Source organism: Balaenoptera physalus (genome assembly GCF_965194825.1).
Source record: "Balaenoptera physalus genome assembly, chromosome: 4".
Taxonomy (NCBI): domain Eukaryota; kingdom Metazoa; phylum Chordata; class Mammalia; order Artiodactyla; family Balaenopteridae; genus Balaenoptera; species Balaenoptera physalus.
In genome coordinates this window covers 11,392,622-11,418,210 of record NC_138891.1, presented here as the reverse complement: position 1 = coordinate 11,418,210, position 25,589 = coordinate 11,392,622, and the positions used below count along the sequence as shown (strand labels likewise).

Sequence of the window (25,589 nt, the reverse complement as noted above, 5' to 3'; positions counted from 1 at the left end):
TACAGATGCCATTGGATACATGAAAAGATGCTCAACCTCACTAACCATCAGGGAAATCAAAACCACAATGACATATCACCTCATACCTGTCAGAATGTCTATCATCAAAAAAAGAACAAATAACAAGTGTTGGTGAGAATGTGGAGAAAAGAGAACCCTCATGCACTGTTGGTGGGAGTGTAAATTGGCGCAGCCACTGTGGAAAACAGCATAGCAGTTCCTCAAAAATTAAAAATAGAACTACCATATGATCCAGCAATTGCACTTCTGGGTATTTACCCAAAGAAAACAAAACACAGATTCAAAAAGATATATGCACACTTATGTTCATGGCAGGATTATTTACAACAGCTATGAAATGGAAGCAACCTAAGGGTCCTTCAGCAGATGAATGGATAAAGAAAATGTTTTATTTATATATGTATATACACACACACATAAATATATACATATACATATATAGAGATGTGTATACACACACACACAATGGGATATTACTTAGCCACCAAAAGAATGAAGTCTTGCCATTTGTGACAACATGGATGGACCTAGAGGGTATTATGCTAAGTGAAATGAGTCAGAATGGAGAAAGAAAAATACCATATGATTTCACTCATGTGTGGAATCTAAGAAACAAAACAAATGAACAAACATAACAAAACAGAAACAGACTCATAGATACAGAGAACAAAGTGGTGGTTGCCAGAGGGACGTGGGTAGGAGGGATGAGAGAAATAGGTGAGGGAGGTTAAGAGGTACAAAATTCCGGGTTTCACTGGTGGCGCAGTGGTTAAGAATCCGCCTGCCAATATAGGGGACATGGGTTCGAGCCCTGGTCCGGAAAGATCCCACATGCTGCGGAGCAACTAAGTTCCTGTGCTACAACTACTGAGCCTGCGCTCTAGAGCCTGTGAGCCACAACTACTGAAGCCCGCACGCCTAGAGCCTGTGCTCCTCAACAAGAGAAGCCACTGCAATGAGAAGCCTGTGCACCACAACGAAGAGTAGCCCTCGCTCACCACAACTAGAGAAAGTCCGCGCACAGCAAAGAAGACCCAACGCAGCCAAAAATAAATAAATAAAATAAATAAATTTATAAAAATAAAAAAAGAGGTACAAAACTCCTGTTGCAGCTATAAAATGTACAGTGTGGGGAATATAGTCAATAACTATGTAATATCTTTGTATGGTGACATATCATAACTAGACTTATTATGGTGATCATTTTGTAATGTATAAAAATATCAAATCACTATGTTGTACACACCTGAAACTAATAAAATATTATAAGTCAATTATACTTCAATAAAAATAAAAATAATAAAGTGTGACTTGTTTCACCCTGCCTTTACTAATCCACTAAGAGTTGCCACCATCCCCCAACCCGACCCTGTCCAGACACCCTGGGAGGCAAGAGGGATTAACAGGGAACAAGTGACTCACCTTCTGCATCTTAACTTTATTTCTGAAAACTCAAGATATTTTGTCCATCCTTCCCAACAGTTCTCAAACTGTCACGATTTTACCTATTGATTCTTAGAAGCATATTCACAGCTGTGTCAACAAAATCTCTCACCTAACACTTGTGCTGCACACCCAACCTTCAGAGAAAATTAAATGGCCTAGCACAGCTGAATTCCTTAGCTCTTAGGTTGAACCATATGACATTTCCGTTTTCACAGATCAGAAACGGTTGAATATTGGCAGTGGAATGTAGCTCAATCTGATATTCATCAGCATCCTGAAATCACTTAAAAAGGAAATCACCTTTCATTCTGATAAATCATCCCAGATGTTCCATGAGAATGTGTTACATGGGTTTCAGTTAGAAAAGTAAAGCCTAGAGAATAGATCAATAAATACATTTTGGTACACATAGAAAACAAACTTATGGTTACCAAAGGGAAAAGGGGAGGGAGGGATAAATTAGGAGTTTGGGATTAACAGATACATACTACTATATATAAAATAGGTGACCAACAAAGATCTACTGTATAGCACAGGGAACTATATTCAATATCTTGTAATAACCTATAATGGAAAAGAATCTGAAAAAGAGTATATATATATCTGAATCACTGTGCTGTATACCTGAAACTAACACAAAATTGTAAATCAACTATACTTCAATTTTAAAAAATAAAAATAAATTGTGGTATATACACACACTAGAATACTTCAGAAAATCAGTTTAAAAAAAGAAACACAAATTACTCATATAAACAGCATGGATGAACAAAAGAACAGACATTGAGTTGAGTGAAAGAAGCCAGATATAAAGAGTACAGTCTGTAGGACTCAGTTTGCACCAAGGCTCAGAACAGGTGACAGAAGCCAGAAAGGTCGTACTAGAAAACGTATAGAATGCCAAAAGTATTCAATATCTCAAACCATGTCTAGGTCACAGGGCTTTAAATATATACAAAAATCCATCTAGCTGTATCCTTAAAATCAGTGCTTCTTACCCACTTTGTATATGGATTTGGATTTTATACCCCAAATAAAAAAGAGGAGAGAAAATTACAGTCTATGGACCCCCATGATACAGGTTAGCCTAGAGTGGTTAAGCGCAGGCTGTGAAGGCAGATAAAATCGGTCTGCCCCCAACAGATATTTGATCTTTGATGATATACTTAACCTCTCTAAGCCTCAGTATTCTTATCTCTGAAATGGAGATCACAATGAGATTTACCTTATAGAGTTTGGGGGATAATTCAATAAGACAGAATTTAAAAGGCACATGGCACAGAGGCTCAAGGATGGTACCAGCAGTAGCACTGGTAGCAGAGTCTGTAATGAGACGTCCCCCCAACCCCGCACCTGCCCCCTCCCACGCATACACATCAGTTTCTGGAGAATTCTTCCCCTGACCAGCTCTCACTCCTCATGTGCTCCTTGGTGGAGGGGCAGGAACCAGGCACTAACCCCCAGAACCCGGGGCAGCCACGGTCCCCCACTTACTAGTAGGGCGTCTGGGAGGTTGTGGTCCTCCGTGAAGGTGATGACCGCAGAGGTGATGTCCAGCGCACTGAGCTCCAGTGTGGTTGTGCTGATGGAACCTGCATTCTGGGTCCAGACCGCCTGGAAGAACACGGCCACCTTCCTCAGGAGGCGGCCCGCGCGCACGCGCTTGAATACATGTCTCACCACAAACCTCATGGAGCCCCCAAGGTTCCTGCTGCTAGAGGACCCTGCCAGAGCGAGTCCCCGGACCTCCTGCAGGAGCGCGGGCCTCCCCTTATGGTCGGAGAAGCGAACCAGGTAATCTGTTTTGCTGTCATAGGAGACGATGGCCACCCGGGCACCCGTGGGGCAGTTACTCCCACTGATTTCCATCTTCATCAGCAGAGTTAGTAAAATGCCTCTCATCCTCTCGAAATACAACTGGGAGACGTCATTTGACATGTCCAAGGCGAAGACCACCTCGGTCGGGAACACTGGGCATTTGGAAACACCTAGACACGTGGATACACAGATTTAGGATTGTCTCTAATGTCTGTAAACGGGTGAAGGTTGGAGTGAATAAGAAGAAATGTTATTTACCTGTTGAACAAGCTGGAAGGGAAACGATTTTGGAGAGAAAAGAAGAGGTTGTTAGTTGACATAGGCGAAGCCACGTTTGCCAGCTTCAGTATGAAAACCATCTCTTCTGAGAAATTCAAGCCTCTCCGAGTTCTGCCTGAGTGTGGCAGAGAGACCTCACCTTGCCCCCCAGTATCCGCTCTTCCTTTTTTCCATGGTAACAGAAACCCAGTCTCTGGCTGTGTATATGGCTGCCTGGAAGAAAGAGTACATTTCCCAGTAGGGTAGCATTGTACTAAGCTCTGGATAACAGAGTTAGAACCATGGGAGGTACAACCTTGAAAAAGTATCCTCCTTTCCTTTACCTGCTGGCTGAAGCTTGATAGACATCTTGGACCGTGAGGTGATTTGGGAAACAGCATCCCCACCCCCGTGGCAGTGCAGGAAAATATAAAGAGGTTGTATCCCTGGGCACTCATCCCTAGGCACCATGACGCTCCATCATCCCGGGACTGGCTACCTCCAGGCTGATTTGAGGACTATGTTGGTGTCCCTGCGTTTGCACACTGAGTCACACTGTACTGAACTTAAATCTAATACGCTTAGCTACTCAGAAACTATATATACACAAACACACACACATATCTTAAATTCTATATAATAAAATATAGTCATATTAGTAATTAATTATTAATATGATTAATATTATTGTATTGTTGGTTATTAATATATTGTTATTAATGTTAGTAATAATTAATATTAATTGTATACTGCATATATTATGTATAAGTGTGTATATACAAGCAATATATTTTCATGGAAAATACTAGAAAAAATTTAAATTACCCTTAATTTATCATAGATATGCATATATATGCATATCTATCATTTGTTTTATTTTATTTTATAAGACTTGGAGCTTAGGATATGCTCTATTCTGAATCTTTTTTCATTTTATGATATCTTTCCATCAATAAATTTAGAGCAGTATCATCTGGTCTCCTATGATGTCTCATGATTTCTTCTGCCAACATCCCTTTGTGATGAGAATACTTGAACTTGTATCTGTGCATTTCTGTCCAATTACAGCTCCAAATAGGTCTACAATTATGGCTTTTGATATGTATTGTCCAATGGCTCTTCAGAAAACTTGTGCCAATTGACATGCCTACATTTCTCAACTCTGGATAAGGATTTTTTTCCTCATCTTAAAAAAATTTCCAATTTGAAACAAAAAAAAACTTATTTTAATTTGTATTCTTTGACTTCTTGTGAGGTCAAACATTTTTACAGGTTTATTGTATTTTTTCTTTTCTGAATCCTCCATTCATGTTTTTGGCCCGTTTTCAATCTAAAAGAGTTTTTACACTTAGGTATAGCAAATATGAAATATCTGTGTTTGTAGATTAAAATGATTGAGCAGCAGTGATTTTATATATTTCAACATGATAGAGTAAAGAAGTTAGGGCCTTTCCCTGGGTTCATTGTTTATATTGCATATATTTTCCCCATTTTTCTGTTTGTTTTTGACTTTACAGTGCTCCTGAATGTAAAAGGGGTTTAACTTTTAACTCTGAAACTCTTTTCCTTTGTGGTCAAGGTGATGGTATTATTCTTTATGATTTTTAGGAAAAAAAAATTCCAGAATCTCCCTGAACAGCAACTGGATGGGAATGGACAGAATATGGGAGAGTCGGCATAATAGGGGTGGGATGATTGTGGAGAAAACCCAACCTAAGCAATTTGCCAAGTCAATGTTCACTCCCTATTGCCAGTAAGTGGAGAAATGTGTATATTATAGGATGCAAATATCCTGGAGTACACTGAAGACAAAGAATTCCAATCTGGGAATGTGACAAAACATTACTTAAGATTTGATGATTCACAGTTCCATTTTTAAAACACAAATGTTATTTTAAAAAGACCCATTTCTTACTAAAGGCTCACTGTTGATTCCTCTTGTTTAAATGGATGAAATAAAAGAACAGAGCTTCTCTTTGCCTGTTTTGTGATAAGAAGCACCAAGATGTGCAGGTGTGCAATTATCATTGCATTGCGTGAGGTGCCAATTGTAGAGGAATTTTTCTTCACTGGTGAGATGGCATGCCTTTCATCCACTTCATTTCTTTTAATTTAATTTTATTGAAGTATGGTTGATTTATAATATCATGTTAGTTTCACGTGTACAGCAAAGTGATTAGTTATACACATATATGTATTATATATTCTTTTACAGATTTCTTTCCCTTATAGGTTATTACAAAATATTGAGTATAGTTCCCTGTGCTATACAGTAGGTCCTTGTTGGTTATCTATTTTATGTATAGTAGTGTGTATATGTTAAACCCAAACTCCTAATTTGTTCCTCCCCCCTTTCCCCTTTGGTAACCATAAGTTTGTCTTCTATGTCTGTTGGTCTATTTCTATTTTGTAAATAAGTTAATTTGTAACTTTTTTTAGATTCCACATATAAGTGATATCATATGAGATTTGTCTTTCTTTATCTGACTTACTTCACTTAGTATGATAATCTCTAGGTCCATCCATGTTGCTGCAAATGGCATTATTTCATTTTTTTTAATGCCTGACTAGTATCCCATTGTATATATGTACCACATCTTTGTCCATTCATCTGTCGATGGACATTTAGTTTGCTTCCATGTCTTGGCTATTGTAAATAGTGCTGCAATGAACATTGTGGTGCACGTATCTTTTTAAATTACGGTTTTCTCCAGATGTATGCCCAAGAGAGGGATTGCAGGATCGTATGATAGCTCTGTTTTTAGTTTTTTGAGGAACCTCCATACTGTTCTCCATATCATCCACTTCACTTCTGAGACCACGTTGGGGAAGATTACTTACCCAAGCGGGGACTGAGCCGAATATGTTAAATTATAAGAGCTTCCCATGATGGACCATGGCACCTCCAAACCCCAGGTGACTTATGTTCTCAATGCGTGATCCATTCCCACTTCACACCCCTGGCTCCTTTCTAGCCTTTCCCAACAACTTACGGCAATTTTCACGAGCAAAATTGATGATTTCACAAGGCTGTTAGAAAGATGGAGTAAGAAAGGAAAGAGTATTTAATTTGAAGCATATTTCTCCTCACTGTCATGACTTACAAATGTCGTATGGATGTTATCAGTGCCTATCTGAAGCTTTTTAATCCACAACAGAAAACTCAAAAGTTGTTACAACAGATGGAACTTTCCATAAGTTATATTTCTGGATCCAGTGGATATTTTAAAACTATGTTATATACAATATACTGTCCATATTATTAGAGATAGGTAGATAAGGGGAACCCTTCCTTTTTAAAAAAAAAATCTGCCTCACAAAGGAATGGAATCAAATCTGATTTTTTTAAACATCTTTATTGGAGTATAATTGCTTTACAATGGTGTGTTAGTTTCTGCTTTATAACAAAGTGAATCAGTTATACATATACATATGTTCCCATATCTCTTCCCTCTTGCATCTCCCTCCCTCCCACCCTCCCTATCCCACCCCTCTAGGTGGTCACAAAGCACCGAGCTGATCTCCCTGTGCTATGCGGCTGCTTCCCACTAGCTATCTATTTTACATTTCGTAGTGTACATATGTCCATGCCACTCTCTCACTTTGTCACATCTTACCCCTCACCCTCCCCATATCCTCAAGTCCATTCTGTAGTAGGTCTGTGTCTTTATTCCCGACTTGCCACTAGGTTCTTCATAACCTTTTTTTTCCCCTTAGATTCCATATATATGTGTTAGCATACTGTATTTGTTTTTCTCTTTCTGAGTTACTTCACTCTGTATGACAGAATCTAACTCCATCCACCTCACTACAAATAACTCCATTTCGTTTCTTTTTATGGCTGAGTAATATTCCATTGTATATATGTGCCACATCTTCTTTATCCATTCATCCATTGATGGACACTTAGGTTGCTTCCTTGTCCTGGCTATTGTAAATAGAGCTGCAATGAACATTTTGGTACAAGACTCTCTTTGAATTATGGTTTTCTTAGGGTATATGCCCAGTAGTGGGATTGCTGGGTCGTATGGTAGTTCTATTTGTAGTTTTTTAAGCAACCTCCATACTGTTCTCCATAGTGGTTGTATCAATTTACATTCCCACCAACAGTGCAAGAGTGTTCCCTTTTCTCCACATCTCTCCAGCATTTATTGTTTCTAGATTTTTTGATGATGGCCATTCTGACTGGTGTGGGATGATATCTCATTGTAGTTTTGATTTGCATTTCTTTATTGATTAATGATGTTGAGCATTCTTTCATGTGTTTGTTGGCAATCTGTATATCTTCTTTGGAGAAATGTCTATTTAGGTCTTCTGCCCATTTTTGGATTGCATTGTTTGTTTTTTTGTTATTGAGATGCATGAGCTGCCTGCAAATTTTGGAGATTAATCCTCTGTCATTTGCTTCATTTGCAAATATTTTCTCCCATTCTGAGGGTTGTCTTTTGGTCTGGTTTATGGTTTCCTTTGCTGTGCAAAAGATTTTAAGTTTCATTAGGTCCCATTTGTTTCTTTTTGTTTTTATTTCCATTTCTCTAGGAGCTGGGTCAAAAAGGATCTTGCTGTGATTTATGTCATAGAGTGTTCTGCCTATGTTTTCCTCTAAGAGTTTGATAGTGTCTGGCCTTACATTTAGGTCTTTAATCCATTTTGAGTTTATTTTTGTGTATGGTGTTAGGGAGTGTTCTAATTTCATACTTTTACATGTACCTGTCCAGTTTTCCCGGCACCACTTATTGAAGAGGCTGCCTTTTCTCCACTGTATATGCTTGCCTCCTTTATCAAAGATAAGGTGACCATACATGCGTGGCTTTATCTCTGGGCTTTTTATCCTGTTCCATTGATCTATGTTTCTGTTTTTGTGCCAGTACCAAACTGTCTTGATTACTGTACCTTTGTAGTATAGTCTGAAGTCATGGAACATGATTCCTCCAGCTCCATTTTTTGTTCTCAAGATTGCTTTGGCATTTCAGGGTCTTTTGTGTTTACATACAAATTGTGAAATATTTTGTTCTAGTTCTGTGAAAAATGCCATTGGTAGTTTGATAGGGATTGCATTGAATCTGTAGATTGCTTTGGGTAGTAGAGTCATTTTCACAATGTTGATTTTTCCAATCCAAGAACATGGTATATCTCACCATCTATTTGAATCATCTTTAATTTCTTTCATCAGTGTCTTATAATTTTCTGCATACAGGTCTTTTGTCTCCTGAGGTACGTTTATTCCTAGATATTTTATTCTTTTTGTTGCAATGGTAAGTGGGAGTGTTTTCTTGATTTCAATTTCAGATTTTTCATCATTAGTGTATAGGAATGCAAGAGATTTCTGTGCATTAATTTTGTATCCTGCTACTTTACCAAATTCATTGATTAGCTCTAGTAGTTTTCTGGTAGCATCTTTAGGATTCTCTATGTGTAGTATCATGTCATCTGCAAACAGTGACAGCTTTACTTCTTTTCCTATTTGGATTCCTTTTATTTCTTTTTCTTCTCTGATTGCTGTGGCTAACACTTCCAAAACTATGTTGAATAGTAGTGGTGAGAGTGGGCAACCTTGTCTTGATCCTGATCTTAGTGGAAATGGTTTCAGTTTTTCACCATTGAGGACAATGTTGGCTGTGGGTTTGTAATATATGGCCTTTATTATGTTGAGGAAAGTTCCCTCTATGCCTACTTTCTGCAGGGTTTTTTTCATAAATGGGTGTTGAATTTTGTCAAAAGCTTTCTCTGCATCTATTGAGATGATCATATGGTTTTTCTCCTTCAGTTTGTTAATATGGTGTATCACGTTGATTGATTTGCATATATTGAAGAATCCTTGCATTCCTGGGATAAACCCCACTTGATCATGGTGTATGATCCTTTTAATGTGCTGTTGGATTCTGTTTGCTAATATTTTGTTGAGGATTTTTGCATCTATGTTCATCAGTGATATTGGCCTGTAGTTTTCTTTCTTTGTGACATCTTTGTCTGGTTTTGGTATCAGGGTGATGGTGGCCTCGTAGAATGAGTTGGGGAGTGTTCCTCCCTTTGCAATATTTTGGAGGAGTTTGAGAAGGATAGGTGTTAGCTCTTCTCTAAATGTTTGATAGAATTCGCCTGTGAAGCCATCTGGTCCTGGGCTTTTGTTTGTTGGAAGATTTTTAATCACAGTTTCAATTTCAGTAGTTGTGATTGGTCTGTTTATATTTTCTATTTCTTCCTGGTTCAGTCTCGGCAGGTTGTGCATTTCTAAGAATTTGTACTTTTCTTCCAGGTTGTCCATTTTATTGACATAGAGTTGCTTGTAGCAATCTCTCATGATCGTTTGTATTTCTACAGTGTCAGTTGTTACTTCTCCTTTTTCATTTCTAATTCTTTTGGTTTGAGTCTTCTCCCTTTTTTTCTTGATGAGTCTGGCTAATGGTTTATCAATTTTGCTTATCTTTGCAAAGAACCAGCTTTTAGTTTTGTTGATCTTTGCTACTGTTTCCTTCATTTCTTTTTCATTTATTTCTGATCTGATTTTTATGATTTCTTTCCTTCTGCTAACTTTGGGGTTTTTTTGTTCTTCTTTCTCTAACTGCTTTAGGTTCAAGGTTAGGTTGTTTATTTGAGATGTTTCCTGTTTCTTGAGGTAGGCTTGTACTGCTATAAACTTCCCTCTTAGAACTGTTTTTGCTACATCCCATAGGTTTTGGGTCGTCGTGCCTCCATTGTCATTTGTTTATAGGTATTTTTTGATTTCCCCTTTGATTTCTTCAGTGATCATTTCATTATTAAGTAGTGTATTGTGTAGCCTCCATGTGTTTGTATTTTTTACTGATCTTTACCTGTAATTGATATCTAATCTCATACCATTGTGGTCGGAAAAAGATACTTGATACAAGTTTAATTTTCTTAAATTGACCAAGGCTTGATTTCGGACCCAAGATATGATCTATCCTGGAGAATGTTCCATGAGCACTTGAGAAAAATGTGTATTCTGTTGTTTTGGGGTGGAATGTCCTGTAAATATCAATTAAGTCTATCTTGTTTAATGTATCATTTAAAGCTTGTGTTTCAGTATTTATTTTCATTTTGGATGATCTGTCTATTGGTGCAAGTGGGGTGTTAAAGTCCCCTACTCTGATTGTTTTACTGTCTATTTCCCATTTTATGGCTGTTAGCATTTGCCTTATGTATTGAGGTGCTCCTCTGTTGGGTGCATAAATATTTACAATTGTTAGATCTTCTTTGATTGATCCCATGATCATTATGTGGTGTCCTTCTTTGTCTCTTGTAATAGTCTATATTTTAAAATCTATTTTGTCTGATATGAGAATTGCTACTCCAGTTTTCTTCTGATTTCCATTTGCATGGAATATCTTTTTCCATCCCCTCACTTTCAGTCTGTATGTGTCCCTAGGTCTGAAGTGGGTCTCTTGTAGACAGCATATATATGGGTCTTGTTTTTGTATCCATTCAGCCAGCCTGTGTCTTTTGGTGGGAGCATTTAATCCATTTATATTCAAGGTAATTATCGATATGTATGTTCCTATTCCCATTTTCTTAAATGTTTTGGGTTTGTGATTGTAGGTGTTTTCCTTCTCTTGTGTTTCTTGCCTAGAGAAGTTCCTTTAGCATTTGTTGTAAAGCTGGTTTGGTGGTGTTGTACTCTCTCAGCTTTTACTTGTCTGTAAAGGTTTTAATTTCTCCATCAAATCTGAATGAGATCCTTGCTGGGCAGAGTAATCTTGGTTGTAGGTTTTTCTCCTTCATCACGTTAAATATGTTCTGCCACTCCCTTCTGGCTTGCAGAGTTTCTGCTGAAAGATCAGCTGTTAACCTTATGGGGATTCCCTTGTGTGTTATTTGTTGTTTTTTCCTCACTGCTTTTAATATGTTTTCTTTATATTTAATTTTTGACAGTTTGATTAATATGTGTCTTGGCATGTTGCTCCTTGGATTTATCCTGTATGGGACTCTCTGTGCTTCCAGGACTTGATTAACTATTTCCTTTCCCATATTAGGGAAGTTTTCAACTATAATCTCTTCAAATATTTTCTCAGTCCCTTTCTTTTCCTCTTCTTCTTCTGGGACCCCAATATTTCAAATATTGGTGTGTTTAATGTGTCCCAGAGGTCTCTGAGACTGTCCTCACTTCTTTTCATTCTTTTTTCTTTATTCTGCTCTGCAGTAGTTATTTCCACTATTTTAACTTCCAGGTCACTTATCCGTTCTTCTGCCTTAGTTATTCTGCTATTGATCCCTTCTAGAGTATTTTTAATTTTATTTATTGTTTTTCATCGTTGCTTGCTTCCTCTTTACTTCTTCTAGGTCCTCTTTAAATGTTTCTTGCATTTTGTCTATTCTATATCCAAGATTTTGGATCATCTTTACTATCATTATTCTGAATTCTTTTTCAGGTAGACTGCCTATTTCCTCTTTATTTGTTAGGTCTGGTGTGTTTTTACCTTGCTCCTTCATCTGCTGTGTGCTTTTCTGTCTTCTCATTTTGCTTATCTTACTGTGTTTAGGGTCTCCTTTTTGCAGGCTGCAAGTTCGTAGTTCCTGTTGTTTTTGGTATCTGTCCCCAGTGACTAAGGTTGGTTCAGTGGGTTCTGTAGGCTTCCTGGTGGAGGGGACTAGGGCCTGTGCTCAGGTGGATGAGGCTGGATCTTGTCTTTCTGGTGGGCAGGTCCACGTCTGGTGTTGTGTTTTAGGGTGTCTGTGGCCTTACTATGATTTTAGGCAGCCCCTCTGCTAATGGATGGGGCTGTGTTCCTGTCTTGCTAGTTGTTTGGCATGGGGTGTCCAGCACTATAGCCTGCTGGTCGTTGAGTGAAGCTGGGTCTTGGTGTTGAGATGGAGATCTCTGGGACATTTTCATCGATTGTTATTATGTGGAGCTGGGAGGTCTCTTGTGGACCAGTGTACTGAATTTGGCTCTCTCACCTCACAGGCACAGCCCTGATGCCTGGCTGGAGCACCAAGAGCCTTTCATCCACACAGCTCAGAGTAAAAGGGAGAAAAAATAGAAAGAAAAAAAAGAAAGAGGATAAAATAAAATAAAGTAAGATAAAATAAAATAAAGTTATTAAAATGCAAAAAGAAAAAATAATTATTAAGAAAAGAAGAAAAAAAATTTTTAAAGTAAAAAACAATAAATAAATAAACAGGCGGACAGAACCCTAAGACAAATGGTGAAAGCAAAGCCATACAGACAAAATCTCACACAGAAGCATACGCATACATACTCACAAAAAGGAAAAGTGGAAAAAATAATATATCTTGCTCCCAAAGTCCACCTCCTCAATTTGGGATGATTCGTTGTCTATTCAGGTATTCCACAGATGCGGGTACATCAAGTTGTTTGTGGAGCTTTAATCCACTGCTTCTCAAGCTGCTGGGAGAAATTTCCCTTTCTCTTCTTTTTTCACACAGCTCCCGGGTTTCAGCCTTGGATTTGGACCCGCCTCTGCCTGTAGGTCGCCTAAGGGCGTCTGTTCTTCGCTCAGACATGACGGGGTTAAAGGAGCAGCTGCTTCGGGGGCTCTGGCTCACTCAGGCAGGGGGAAGGGAGGGGTATTGATGCGGGGTGAACCTTCCATGGCAGCAGCCGGCGTGACGTTGCAGCAGCCTGAGGCGTGCCGTGCGTTCTCCCAGGGAAGTTGTCCCTGCATCACGGGACCCTGGCAGTGGCGGGCTGCACAGGCTCCCGGGAGGGGCGGTGTGGATAGTGACCTGTGCTCGCACACAGGCTTCTTGGTGGTGGCAGCAGCAGCCTTAGCAACTCATGCCCATCTCTGGGGTCAGCGCTGATAGCCGCGGTGCGCGCCCGTCTCTGGAGCTCATTTAAGCGGTGCTCTGAATCCCCTCTCCTCGCGCACCAGGAAACAAAGAGGCAACAAAAAGTCTCTTGCCTGTTCGGCAGCTCCAGATCTTTTCCTGGACTCCCTCCCGGCTAGCTGTGGTTCACTAGCCCCCTTCAGTCTGTGTTCACGCCGCCAACCCCAGTCCTCTCCCTGCGATCCGACCGAAGCCTGAGCCTCAGCTCCCAGCCCCCGCCCGCCCCGGCGGGTGAGCCGACAAGCCTCTCGGGCTGGTGAGTGCTGGTCGGCACCGCTCCTCTGTGCGGGAATCTCTCCGCTTTGCCCTCTGCAGCCCTGTTGCTGCGCTCTCCTCTGTGGCTCCGAAGCTTCCCCCTTCCGCCCCCCGCAGTCTCCACACACGAAGGGGCTTCCTAGTGTGTGGAATCCTTTCCTCCTTCACAGCTCCCTCCCACTGGTGCAGGTCCCGTCCCTATTCTTTTGTCTCTGTTGTTTCTTTTTTCTTTTACCCTACCCAGGTACGTGGGGAGTTTCTTGCCTTTTGGGAGGTGTGACGTCTTCTGCCAGCGTTCAGTGGGTGTTCTATAGGAGCAGTTCCAAGTGTAGATGTATTTCTGATGTATCTGTGGGGAGGAAGGTGATCTCCGCATCTTACTCTTCCGCCATCTTCCTCTCCTGTCTCAAATCTGATTTTGAAGAAGTTTAATTCCAGGAATGCCAGCACAGAAGGCAGAAAAATGCCTTCAATTCTTGGATCTCTACCTTAGCAATTTCTGTAACATTTCTTTAGAATGACAGGCAAGACATTCTACCCACAACACCTCCCCTAGAATTCTGTTTCATTCCTTTGATCCCTTCCTCTCTGTTCTGTTCTCCCCTAGACCCCATCATTTCCTGCTCCTCAGTTGCCCCACGTCCTTCTCTCCCCTCCCCTCAATAGTATTTTTGTACTTGGGTGACGAAAAATCATCATAAGACTGAGATCATTTTCAGGTGTGCCATAAGACACAGTGGGCTGTACTATACTATGTGTTGGCTTATGAATACTTTACAAGCAACTTTTGAACTTTACAAAAAGGCTTTTTTTTTTTTTTTGCACTGGGGTAGTAACCTCAAAGTCTTTCTTTTCATGCCAACTAGTATTTCTCAAAAACATCCAGATTTAAAATATTATTCTACTCTTTAAAATATTTAAAATATTGTTTAAATATTTAAAATATTATTCTACTCCTTTTATTTGATTTGGTTACAACCTACCAGAGCAAAGTCTATAGACTTAAAGTACTAAGAGAACTTACAAGAGGAGAAACTAAAGAATCTTTACAGATTTCTATTTTGTGAAAGTGGAAAGTTTTGTGTTTTAAAATTTACAATTAAAATCTTCACACCAGCAGAAACAACAGATTCTGTAACCATTTCAGATATTGGAATAATCAGATAGAGAATATAAAATAACTATGTTTTGTATGTATGAAGAAATAAAAGATATCCTTGAAAATATTAAAAAACAATCTTCACCTACCATCATATCTACCACACCTTTGGGGCCCTTGATGCCCTGGAAAGAACAGAAATGGGTTTCAAATGCAAGATTCTCGAAGTCCAACACATTATTCTGAAGAGTTGGCAAGAGAGCTTGAGAAAGTTCACCACGTTACAGAGACCACCTTCTGTCTTGTTCCTGGGCCTGAAGTTCTGTCTGACTCCTTAAGGAAGGAGGTCAGAGTGTCTAGGAGATGTATCCCAGACCTCAGAGCCCAGGGTACCCAGGGAGATGCTACAGAAAGACTCTTAGGAGACCAGGTTATTTTGAGACTAAGCCACAGTTTTGTTTTGTTTTTTTGTTTGTTTTGTTTTTTTGTTTTTGGGGGGTTTTTGTTTATTTTAATTAATTAATTTTTTTTTAAAATTTTTGTCTACGTTGGGTCTTCATTGCTGCACACAGGCTTTCTCTAGTTGCAGCGAGCGGGAGATACTGTTCATTGTGGTGCGCAGGCTTCTCATTGTGGTGGCTTCTCTTGTTGCGGAGCACAGACTCTAGTCGCATGGGCTTCAGTAGTTTTGGCTCGCAGGCTCTAGAGCACAAGCTCAGTAGTTGTGACACACGGGCTTAGTTGCTCCACAGCATGTGGGATCTTCCTGGACCAGGGCTCGAATCCATGTACACTGAATTGGCAGGTGGATTCTCAACCACTGTGCCACCAGGGAAGCCCCAAGCCACAGTTTAGGATCAAATTCAGGAAAAGGCCATTCAAGATCCCAGGACCACTTATAGGCAGTTTTAAAGTGGACCCCTGTCCTCCCCTACCTCTTCTCCTCAGGCCACCCACCACCACCCTATCTATTCCCTAGCATTACACAAGTCTTCCCTGGAGCTGTTCTCAACAGATCCACCTGACTCCAGCCACTCTGGGAATCTGGAGATCTTTGTGCTTATTTGGACTCTACGAGGTAGTCATTTGTGACTTCCTGCAGCTCACTATAATCTCCTCAGCCTTTGTTTCTTTATCTGTAAAATGGGCATGGTAGTGCTTCTTCTTTAAAGATTTTTGTGCACCTCTCCAGCAAACCCTAAATTGCAGTGAAACCACCTGGTTCAACCCACAGCCGACTCACTGCACCTTCCTTCACGGATGATGGCCTGATCTCCTAGGACAGGCATGGGGCAAAACGACAACCACCTCTAGTCTTTCCTTTCATACCAAATGACCTTCCAGGGAATTTTACAAATATCTGTGGGCTTGCAACATTGTCAGTGTGGGTAAGATTATATAAATGTCATATTTTGTTAGGATTTCTTTCTGGTTTTTGCATAAATGTTGTTGCTCATCTTGTTTACACTGATAAACTCACTCTCCAGTGAGCTTTATGTATTGTTTTATGTATTTAGACAGATCCATGAATCTCCAGCCACTCCACATCTTCCCCATGTTCAAGTCAAAATATCTATATTTAATAAATACTATACTGTGTAAGAACTTGAAGCTAATGTCCTCTAAAGTAAATTTGGCCCATTCCCTATATAGCTCCTCCTGTGCATTTTAAATGTTTACTTCTTCTTAGAGATATCTCATCAAATCCTTATTCAATTTTACACAAAGGTTGAAAATAAAAGAAAGGAGAAATACATGTTACCACTGGCCCTGGAGGGCCTGGGTCACCTGGAGTTCCAACGAATCTGGGAAGTCCAGCATTACCCTAAAAATGACCAAACCAAAGGGATAAGCTTCCCCCTTGAACACAACTTGATTAAAACCAATAGACCCACCTTGAGATTCCAAGTTGTCATTATATCTGAGTCTAATGAGTCTGCTATGGACCAGTTAGTTCATGAACCGTCATCAGTAGAGTGAGACACGGAGACTGGGCGGGGTGGGGGGATGGGGGGGGTCTTTGTGGGAATCATCTAAGTCCCCCCCATACATACCTAACCCCAGCCAACATGTGTAAATTCACACAAACACTTCCAAACAGAGCCTTAAAGTATGTCTCGATATTCAGCGGAGGCTCCAGGTCATATAATTAAATGAATGCAGGAAATGTGTATTGAAGGCCAGGCATCAGGAGAAAGGAAAAGTTCCTATTACCTTCTGGTCTTCAGTGTCTCAGAAAAGGTCTATGCTGACCATGGACTCACTGCTATCTGACAGGGATTTGAACTGACACAACATTATCTGCGTATAACTGACGCTTTATCTTTTTTAATTTTAAAACAAGAGAGAGAAGTTTAGCTGAGCAGGGTAATATTAGCCAGTAGCAAGCCAAGTTAGGCATAGTTCAAATTTTTCTTTATGTCCTTGCCAGTTTATGAAAATACCAGTTATTGGGTGCCCAGACAATATACATTCTCTTTCCGTTCCTCTCTTCTACGCTGAACACTAGTCCATGTTCTTTTCCCAGAAGGCCGTGCTCTCTAATGTATATCTGCTAAATACTACCAAGTTGTTAGGTATCCATAGGGTTACTCTTTCCAAAAAGATCTGGCAGTGATTGTGGCTCTTCAAGACTGAATCTTCCGAACCTGAAGGAATGGGTTTTATTGGTAGACTCTATAAAGCACAGAGAAAAACATGACTCCAAGTCCACCAAGATGGCAGCCACATTCTTGAGAGTTTAGTCCTAGAATAGCTAAGAGAAAGTAAAGGCTTGGAAGAACCTTAAAGAAACAGTAATATTTGCCCTGCAGCTAAACCAATACTTTTTCAAATGATGTCTAGATTTACCAAAGACAGAGGTGTCTCCAAACTTGTTCTTTAAAAGGTTGATACTGCATAACTGAAACTCCAACTTGAATTTTCTGTTGTTATGGTTTGGTGAGCTGCATTTGCATTCAGAAGATAAATGATAATGGGACTAAGTGGGGAGTGACCAGGAAGGTGTAGAATATTCTGACGAGGACATGGGCTTCCTGCTAAGAAGTCCATTAACCCAGTGGAAGTATAGTCCTGTGAGTAGAGTGTCATGATGTGGGTCTCTATAGATCTGGGGAAATTCCTTTGGTTCTTACCTTCTTCCCTCTGATTCCCTTTGCCCCCTTCTCTCCTTGGTGGCCCAGGTCACCATCTTCTCCCTTAACAGAATCAAAAGTAGAACCATGAATGTAAAGAAAAATAAGTACAAACAAATGACACATGCTGCATACCAGACATCAGGCCCAAAAAGATATCTTCTTACTTGTGCACCAGGATAGCCAGGAAATCCGGGTTCCCCCTAGTGTCAGAAATGAGATAAGGTCTTGTTTAGTGTCATGTGATTAAGTCTTTCTTTGACATTCCTTGCGGGAAAAAGAAGATACTGTAATTTTGAGAAAACAGACTCAAAACAGGTGCCAGAAAAAACAACTATCGCAAAGGCTGTTATCTTAAGCTACTCCCAAGTGGCCGTATTTTATTTCTATAATTCAATGCAAAGCAACATGCAAGTGATTTTTACAAATTCTTCCTCCCTCCTTGATATATTGTGTAATGAAACTTTTTTCTTGTGCATTTTTATTTATCTATCGGTTTAAATAACCAGAGGTATGATCCAATTGAAACCAAGGGAAGGGCCACCAAATTGACTGCTGGGAAGCAGATGATCATTGTCAGACCAAAGACATACTACCAAGAAAGTGTTCATTCAAGAAGTATTTATTTAGCACCTACTGTGTGCCAGGCATGTCTCTAGGTGTTGGGAATTCCATGGTGAACAGAACAAAGACCCTGCCATCAAGGAACTTACCTGCTAGTGAGAAAGAGACATAAAATCTGCCAGGGTGAGATCAATGCTATTCCAGAAAAAGGATTAAGAAATAAAGAATGTAAGGGTGAGGGGTTAGCTATTTTATATAAGGGGGTCAGGCAAAACCGTTTTGTAAAGGTAGCATTTGGGTAAAGACCAGCATGAATTCAGGAAGCAAGCCAAGCAGATGTGTGGAAGTAGAGCATCCCAAGCCGAGGAAAGAGTATGTGAAAACCATAAACAAGGGTATGAATGTGTGCCATGTTTGGCCAACAATGAAGCAGAATAAGGGGATGGGGAGGGGCAGATTATGTAAAATCTTGTGGGCCACATAACAATGGGGTTAACTCTGAATGCCATCGGGAGCCATGGCCGAGTTTTGAGTAAAGAAGTGACATGATCTGCCTCTGTGTTTAAAAGATGGCTCTGGTTCCTTCGAAGAAAGCTAACTAGAAGGGCAGAAGCAGGGGGAACAGTTAGGTGGCTCTGACACTAATCCAGGTGCTAAATCATGTTGGCTTGCCCAGAGTGCAGCAGTGGTGGTGGTGAGACAGAATGACATACTGGATATATTCTGAAGATAGACTCACCCTTAAGTGTTGATGGATTAAATGTAAGGGGTGAGAGAAAGAGACTTATTAAAGATGAAACAAGCATCTGTTTTAAGTAACTGGCGGGATGGAGTCTCCACTTCCCGAAATGCGGAAGGCAGGAGGAAGGGCAGGTGAAGCAGTTTTGGCTGACTGGATGTTTGATGATATTAAAGGATCATTGCTCATTCTTAGGTGTGATGATGGTATTGTGGTTATATTTTTAAAGAATCTTTTAGAGATGCAAGCTGAAATATTTATGCATGAAATATATGATATCTGGGATTGTTTCAAAATAATTGGGGGGAGTGGGAAAAAGTGAGTGGGACTATAAATAAAACAAAACTAAATTGGCCAAGCGTTTTTCATTGTTTGAGCTAGGTAATGTGTACACAGGAGGAGGTATCATCATATTAGTCTCTCCACTTGTATATATGTTTGAATTTTTCCATAATAAAAGATTAGAAAACAAAAGTAGAAGAAAAAAGTGGTTTGGGGACATGCCAACTTTCAGGTGCCTATGAGATAAGCAAGTGGAAACATATTTGGAGCTTAAGAGATTGGTCCAGGCTAGAGAAGTAAACTGAGATCAGAGGACGCATGGCACTTGATGCCATGAGACTGGATAAGGTCATCTGAGGAGTGAGTAATGAGGGAGAGAAATATGAGGATAGAGTCTTGAGTCCTCAACATTTAGAGCTCAAGAACATTCAGAAGATCTAGCCAAGAGCAGCCAGTGAAAACCAGGGAAGTGGTATGTGCTGGAAGTTGAGTGAGCAAAGGTTTAAAGAACAAACCCATTATTGCCTCTGTCAAATGCTGCTGAGACATGGAGCACAATGAGGGCAGAGAACTGACCACTGGACGTAGCACCATGGGTTTTTCTGTTTTTTGGGTTTTTAAAGAATATCTTGATCTAATTTATTTTATTTTCTTATTTTTTATTTATTTATTTTTGGCTGTGTTGTATCTTTGTTGCTGCGTGCAGGCTTTCTCTGGATGCAGTGAGCGAGGGCTACTCTTCGTTGTGGTGCACGGGCTTCCCACTGCGGTGGCTTCTCTGGTTGCAGAGCATGGGCTCTAAGTGCACGGGCTTCAGTAGTTGTGACACAAGGGCTCAGTAGTTGTGGCTCATGGGCTCTAGAGCGCAGGCTCAGTAGTTGTGGCGCATGGGCTTAGTTGCTCCACGGCATGTGGGGTCTTCCCGGACCAGGGCTCGAACCCCTGTACCTTGCCTTGGCAGGTGGATTCTTAACCATTGCAACACCAGGGAAGCCCTTGGGTTTTTTTCTTTTAATTTTTATTTTATATTGTAGCATAGTTGATTAGCAGTGTTGTGTTTGTTTCAGGTGTACAGCAAAGTGATTCATTTATATATATACATGTATGTATTCTTTTTCACATTCTTTGTCCAGTTAGGTTATTACAGAATATTGAGCAGAGTCCCCTGTCCTATACAGTAGGTCCTTGTTGGTTACCTATTTTAAATATTGTAGGGTGTACATGTCAATCCCAACTTCCCAATCAGTCCCTCCCTCCCTTCCCGCCCCCCACGCCAGTAAACGTAAGTTTCTTCTCTAAGTCTGTGAGTCTGTTTCTGTTTTGTAAATAAGTTCATTCGTATCATTTTTTTTGATTCTTCATATAAGCAATAAATGATATTTGTCTTTCTCTGTCTGACTTACTTCACTTAGTATGATAATCTCCAGGTCCATCCATGACATACAGATGGCCAAGAGGCACATGAAAAGATGCTCAACGTCACTAATTTTTAGAAAAATGCAAATCAAAACTACAATGAGGTATCACCTCACACCAGTCAGGATGGCCATCATCAAAAAATCTACAAACAATAAACGCTGGAGAGGCTATGGAGAAAAGGGAACCCACCTACACTGTTGGTGGGAATGTAAATTGGTACAGCCACTATGGAGGACAGTATGGAGGTTCCTTAAAAAACTAAAAATAGAGCTACCGTATGATCCTGCAATCCCACTCCTGGGCATATATCCGGAGAAAAACATGGTTCGAAAGGATACAGGCACCCCAGTGTTCACTGCAGAGCTGTTTACAATAGCCGAGACATGGAGGCAACCTAATGTCCATTGACAGATGAATGGATAAGAAGATGTGGTTCATATATACAATGGAACATTACTCAGCCATTAAAAATAATGAAACAATGCCATTTGCGGCAACAGGGAGCACTATCAGTTTTACCTTGACTAAAGCAGATATGGTTGAGCAGGGAGGGTCAAAGGGTGAAGGCTCAACTGTCATCAGTTACAGAGAACAAAAGGAAAGAAAGTGGTGTTTCTAAACCTTGACATTACTGACATTTTGGACCTCATGGTTCTTTGCTGTGGAGGGCTATGCTGTGTATCACAAGATGAAAACATCTCTGGTCTCTACATACTAGAAGCCAGTAGCATCTCTTGTCACAGTTCTTTTTTTATTTTCTTCACATCTTTACTGGAGTATAATTGCTTTACAATGCTGTGATAGTTTCCGCTTTATAACAAAGTGAATCAGCTATACATATACATATATCCCCATATCTCCTCCCTCTTGCATCTCCCTGCCACCCTCCCCATCCCACTCCTCTAGGTGGTCACAAGCACCGAGCTGATCTCCCTGTGCTATGTGGCTGCTTCCCACTAACTATATATTTTACATTTGGTAGTATATATTAGTCCATGCCACTCTCTCATTTCTTCTCAGTTTACCTTCCCCCTCCCCATGTCCTCAAGTCCATGCTCGACATCTGCGTCTCTATTCCTGTCCTGCCCCTAGGTTCTTCATAACTTTTTTTTTTTTAGATTCCATATATATGTGTTACCATATGGTATTTGTTTTCCTATTTCTGACTTACTTCACTCTGTAGGACAGACCCTAGGTCCATCCACCTAGGGAATGAATAATTCAATTTCATTTCTTTTTATGGCTGAGTAATATTCCATTGCATATATGTGCCACATGTTCTTTATCCATCATCTGTCGATGGACACTTAGGTTGCTTCCATGTCCTGGTTATTGTAAATGGGGCTGCAATAAACATTGTGGGGCTTCCCTGGTGGCGCAGTGGTTGAGAATCTGCCTGCCAATGCAGGGGACACGGGTTCGAGCCCTGGTCTGGGAAGATCCCACATGCCGCGGAGCAACTAGGCCCGTGAGCCACAATTACTGAGCCAGCGCGTCTGGAGCCTGTGCTCCGCAACAAGAGAGGCCGCGATAGTGAGAGGCCCGTGCACTGCGATGAAGAGTGGCCCCCGCTTGCCGCAACTAGAGAAAGCCCTCGCACAGAAACGAAGACCCAACACAGCCATAAATAAATAAATAAAAATTAAAAAAAAAAAAAAAAACATTGTGGTACATGACTCTTTTTGAATTATGGTTTTCTCAGGGTATATGCCCAGTAGTGGGATTGCTGGGTCATATGGTAGTTCTATTTTTAGTTTTTTAAGGAACCTCCATAATGTTCTCCATAGTGGCTGTATCAATTTACATTCCCACCAACAGTGCAAGAGAGTTCCATTTTCCCCACACACACATTTTCCCCTCTCCAGCATTTATGGTTTGTAGATGTTTTCATGATGGCCATTCTGATTGGTGTGAGATGATACCTCAATGTACTTTTGATTTGCATTTCTCTAATGATTAGTGATGTTGAGCATTCTTTCATGTGTTTGTTGGCAATCTGTATATCTTATTAGGAGAAATGTCTATTTACGTCTTCTGCCCATTTTTGCACTGGGTTGTCTGTTCTTTTGATATTGAGCTGCATGAGCTGCTTGTAAATTTTGGAGATTAAGCCTTTGTCAGTTGCTTCATTTACAAATATTTTCTACCATTCTGAGCGTTGTCTTTTCATCTTGTTTATGGTTTCCTTCGCTGTGCAAAAGCTTTTAAGTTTCATTAGGTGCCATTTGTTTATTTTTGTTATTATTTCCATTTCCCTAGGAGGTAGGTCAAAAAGGATCTTGCTGTGATTTATGTCATCGAGTGTTCTGCCTATCTTTTCCTCTAAGAGTTTTATACTGTCTGACCTTACATTTAAGTCTTTAATCCATTTTGAGTTTATTTTTGTGTATGGTGTTAGGGAGTGTTCTAATTTCATTCTTTTACATGTAGCTGTCCAGTTTTCCCAGCACCACTTATTGAAGAGGCTGCCTTTTCTCCATTGTATATTCTTGCCTCCTTTATCAATAATAAGGTGACCATATGTGCATGGGTTTATCTCTGGGCTTTCTACCTTGTTCCACTGATGTATATTTCTGCTTTTGTGCCACTACCATACTGTCTTGTTTACTGTAGCTTTGTAGTAGAGTCTGAAGATAGGGAGCCTGATTCCTCCAGCTCCATTTTTCTTTTTCAAGATTGCTTTGGCTATTTGGGGTCTTTTGTGTTTCCATACAAATTGTGAATTTTTTGTTCTAGTTCTGTGAAAAATGCCATTGGTACTTTGATAGGGATTGCACTGAATCTGTGGATTGCTTTGGGTAGTACAGTCATTTTCACAATGTTGATTCTTCCAATCCAAGAACATGGTATATATCTCCATCTGTTTGTATCTTCTTTAATTTCTTTCATCAGTGCCTTATAGTTTTCTGCATACAGGTCTTTTGTCTCCTTAGGTAGGTTTATTCCTAGGTATTTTATTCTTTTTTTTTTTTTTGCAATGGTAAATGGGAGTATTTCCTTAATTTCTCTTTCAAATTTTTCAGCATTAGTGTATACGAGTGCAAGACATTTCGATGCATTAATTTTGTATCCTGCTACATTACCAAATTCATTGATTAGCTCTAGTACTTTTCTGGTAGAGTCTTGAGGATTTTCTATGTATAGTGTCATGTCATCTGCAAACGGTGACAGCTTTACTTCTTCTTTTCCGATTTGGATTCCTTTTAGTTATTTTTCTTGTCAACTGCTGTGGCTAAAACTTCCAAAACTATGTTGAATAATAGTCGTGAGAGTGGGCAACCTTGTCTTGATCCTGATCTTAGAAGAAATGTTTTCACTTTTTCACCATTGAGGACCATGTTGGCTGTGGGTTTGTCATATATGGCCTTTATTATGTTGAGGTAAGTTCCCTCTATGCATACTTTCTGTAGGGTTTTTATCATAAATGGGTGTTAAATTTTGTCGAAATCTTTTTCTGCATCTATTGAGATGATCACATGGTTTTTCTCCTTCAGTTTGTTAATATGGTGTATCACATTGATTGATTTACGTATATTGAAGAATCCTTGCATTCCTGGGATAAATCCCACTTGATCGTGGGGTATGATCCTTTTAATGTGCTGTTGGATTCTGTTTGCTAGTATTTTGTTGAGGATTTTTGCATCTATGTTCATCAGTGATATTGGCCTGTAGTTTTCTTTCTTTGTGACATCTTTGTCTGGTTTTGTTATTAGGGTGATGGTGGCCTCGCAGAATGAGGTTGGGAGTGTTCCTCCCTCTGCTATATTTAGGAAGTGTTTGAGAAGGATAGGTCTTAGCTCGCTCTAAATGTTTGATAGAATTCACCTGTGAAGCCATCTGGTCCTGGGCTTTTGTTTGTTGGAAGATTTTTAATCACAGTCTCAATTTCAGTGTTTGTTATTGGTCTGTTTATATTTTCTATTTCTTCCTGGTTCAGTCTGGGAAGGTTGTGCTTTTCTAAGTATTTTTCCATTTCTTCCAGGTTGTCCATTTTATTGGCATATAGTTGCTTGTAGTAATCTCTCATGATCCATTGGATTTTTGCAAGTCAGTTGTTACTTCTCCTTTTTCATTTCTAATTCTATTGATTTGAGTCTTCTCTCTTTTTTTCTTGTTGAGTCTGGCTAACAGTTTATCAATTTTGTTTATCTCTCAAAGAATCAGCTTTTACTTTTATTGATATTTGTTATTGTTTCCTTCATTTCTTTTTCATTTATTTCTGATCTGAAATTTATGATTTCTTTCTTTCTGCTAACTTTGGGGTTTTTTCGTCCTTCTTTCTCTAATTGCTTTAGGTGTAAGGTTAGGTTGTTTATTTGAGATATTTCCTGTTTCTTGAGGTAGGATTGTATTGCTATATACTTCCCTCTTAGAATGGCATTTTCTGCATCCCATAGGTTTTGGGTCGTCATGTTTTCAGTGTCATTTGTTTCTAGGTATTTTTTGATTTCCTCTTTGAATTCTTCATTATTAAGTAGTGTATTGTTTAGCCTCCATGTGTTTGTATTTTTTACAGATTTTTTCCTGTAATTGATATCTAGTCTCCTAGTGTTGTGTTCAGAAAAGATACTTGATATGATTTCAATTCTCTTAAATTTACCAAGGCTTGATTTGTGACCCAAGATATGATCTATCTTGGAGAATGTTCCATGAGCACTTGAGAAGAAAGTGTATTCTGTTGTTTGGGGATGGAATGTCCTATTAATATCAATTAAGTCCATCTTGTTTAACGTATCATTTAAAG

General features: G+C 39.8%; 1 protein-coding gene across 1 annotated transcript in view; it reads right to left on the bottom strand.

Moving 5' to 3' along the window:
* LOC309659557 (collagen alpha-4(VI) chain-like) overlaps positions 1-25,589 on the bottom strand; it is a 142,831-nt gene that overhangs the window by 31,331 nt on the left and 85,911 nt on the right. The window contains 4 exon segments of the mRNA XM_082459442.1: positions 2,962-3,459; positions 14,857-14,892; positions 17,842-17,904; positions 18,009-18,044. Coding sequence (XP_082315568.1) covers positions 2,962-3,459; positions 14,857-14,892; positions 17,842-17,904; positions 18,009-18,044 — 633 coding nt within the window.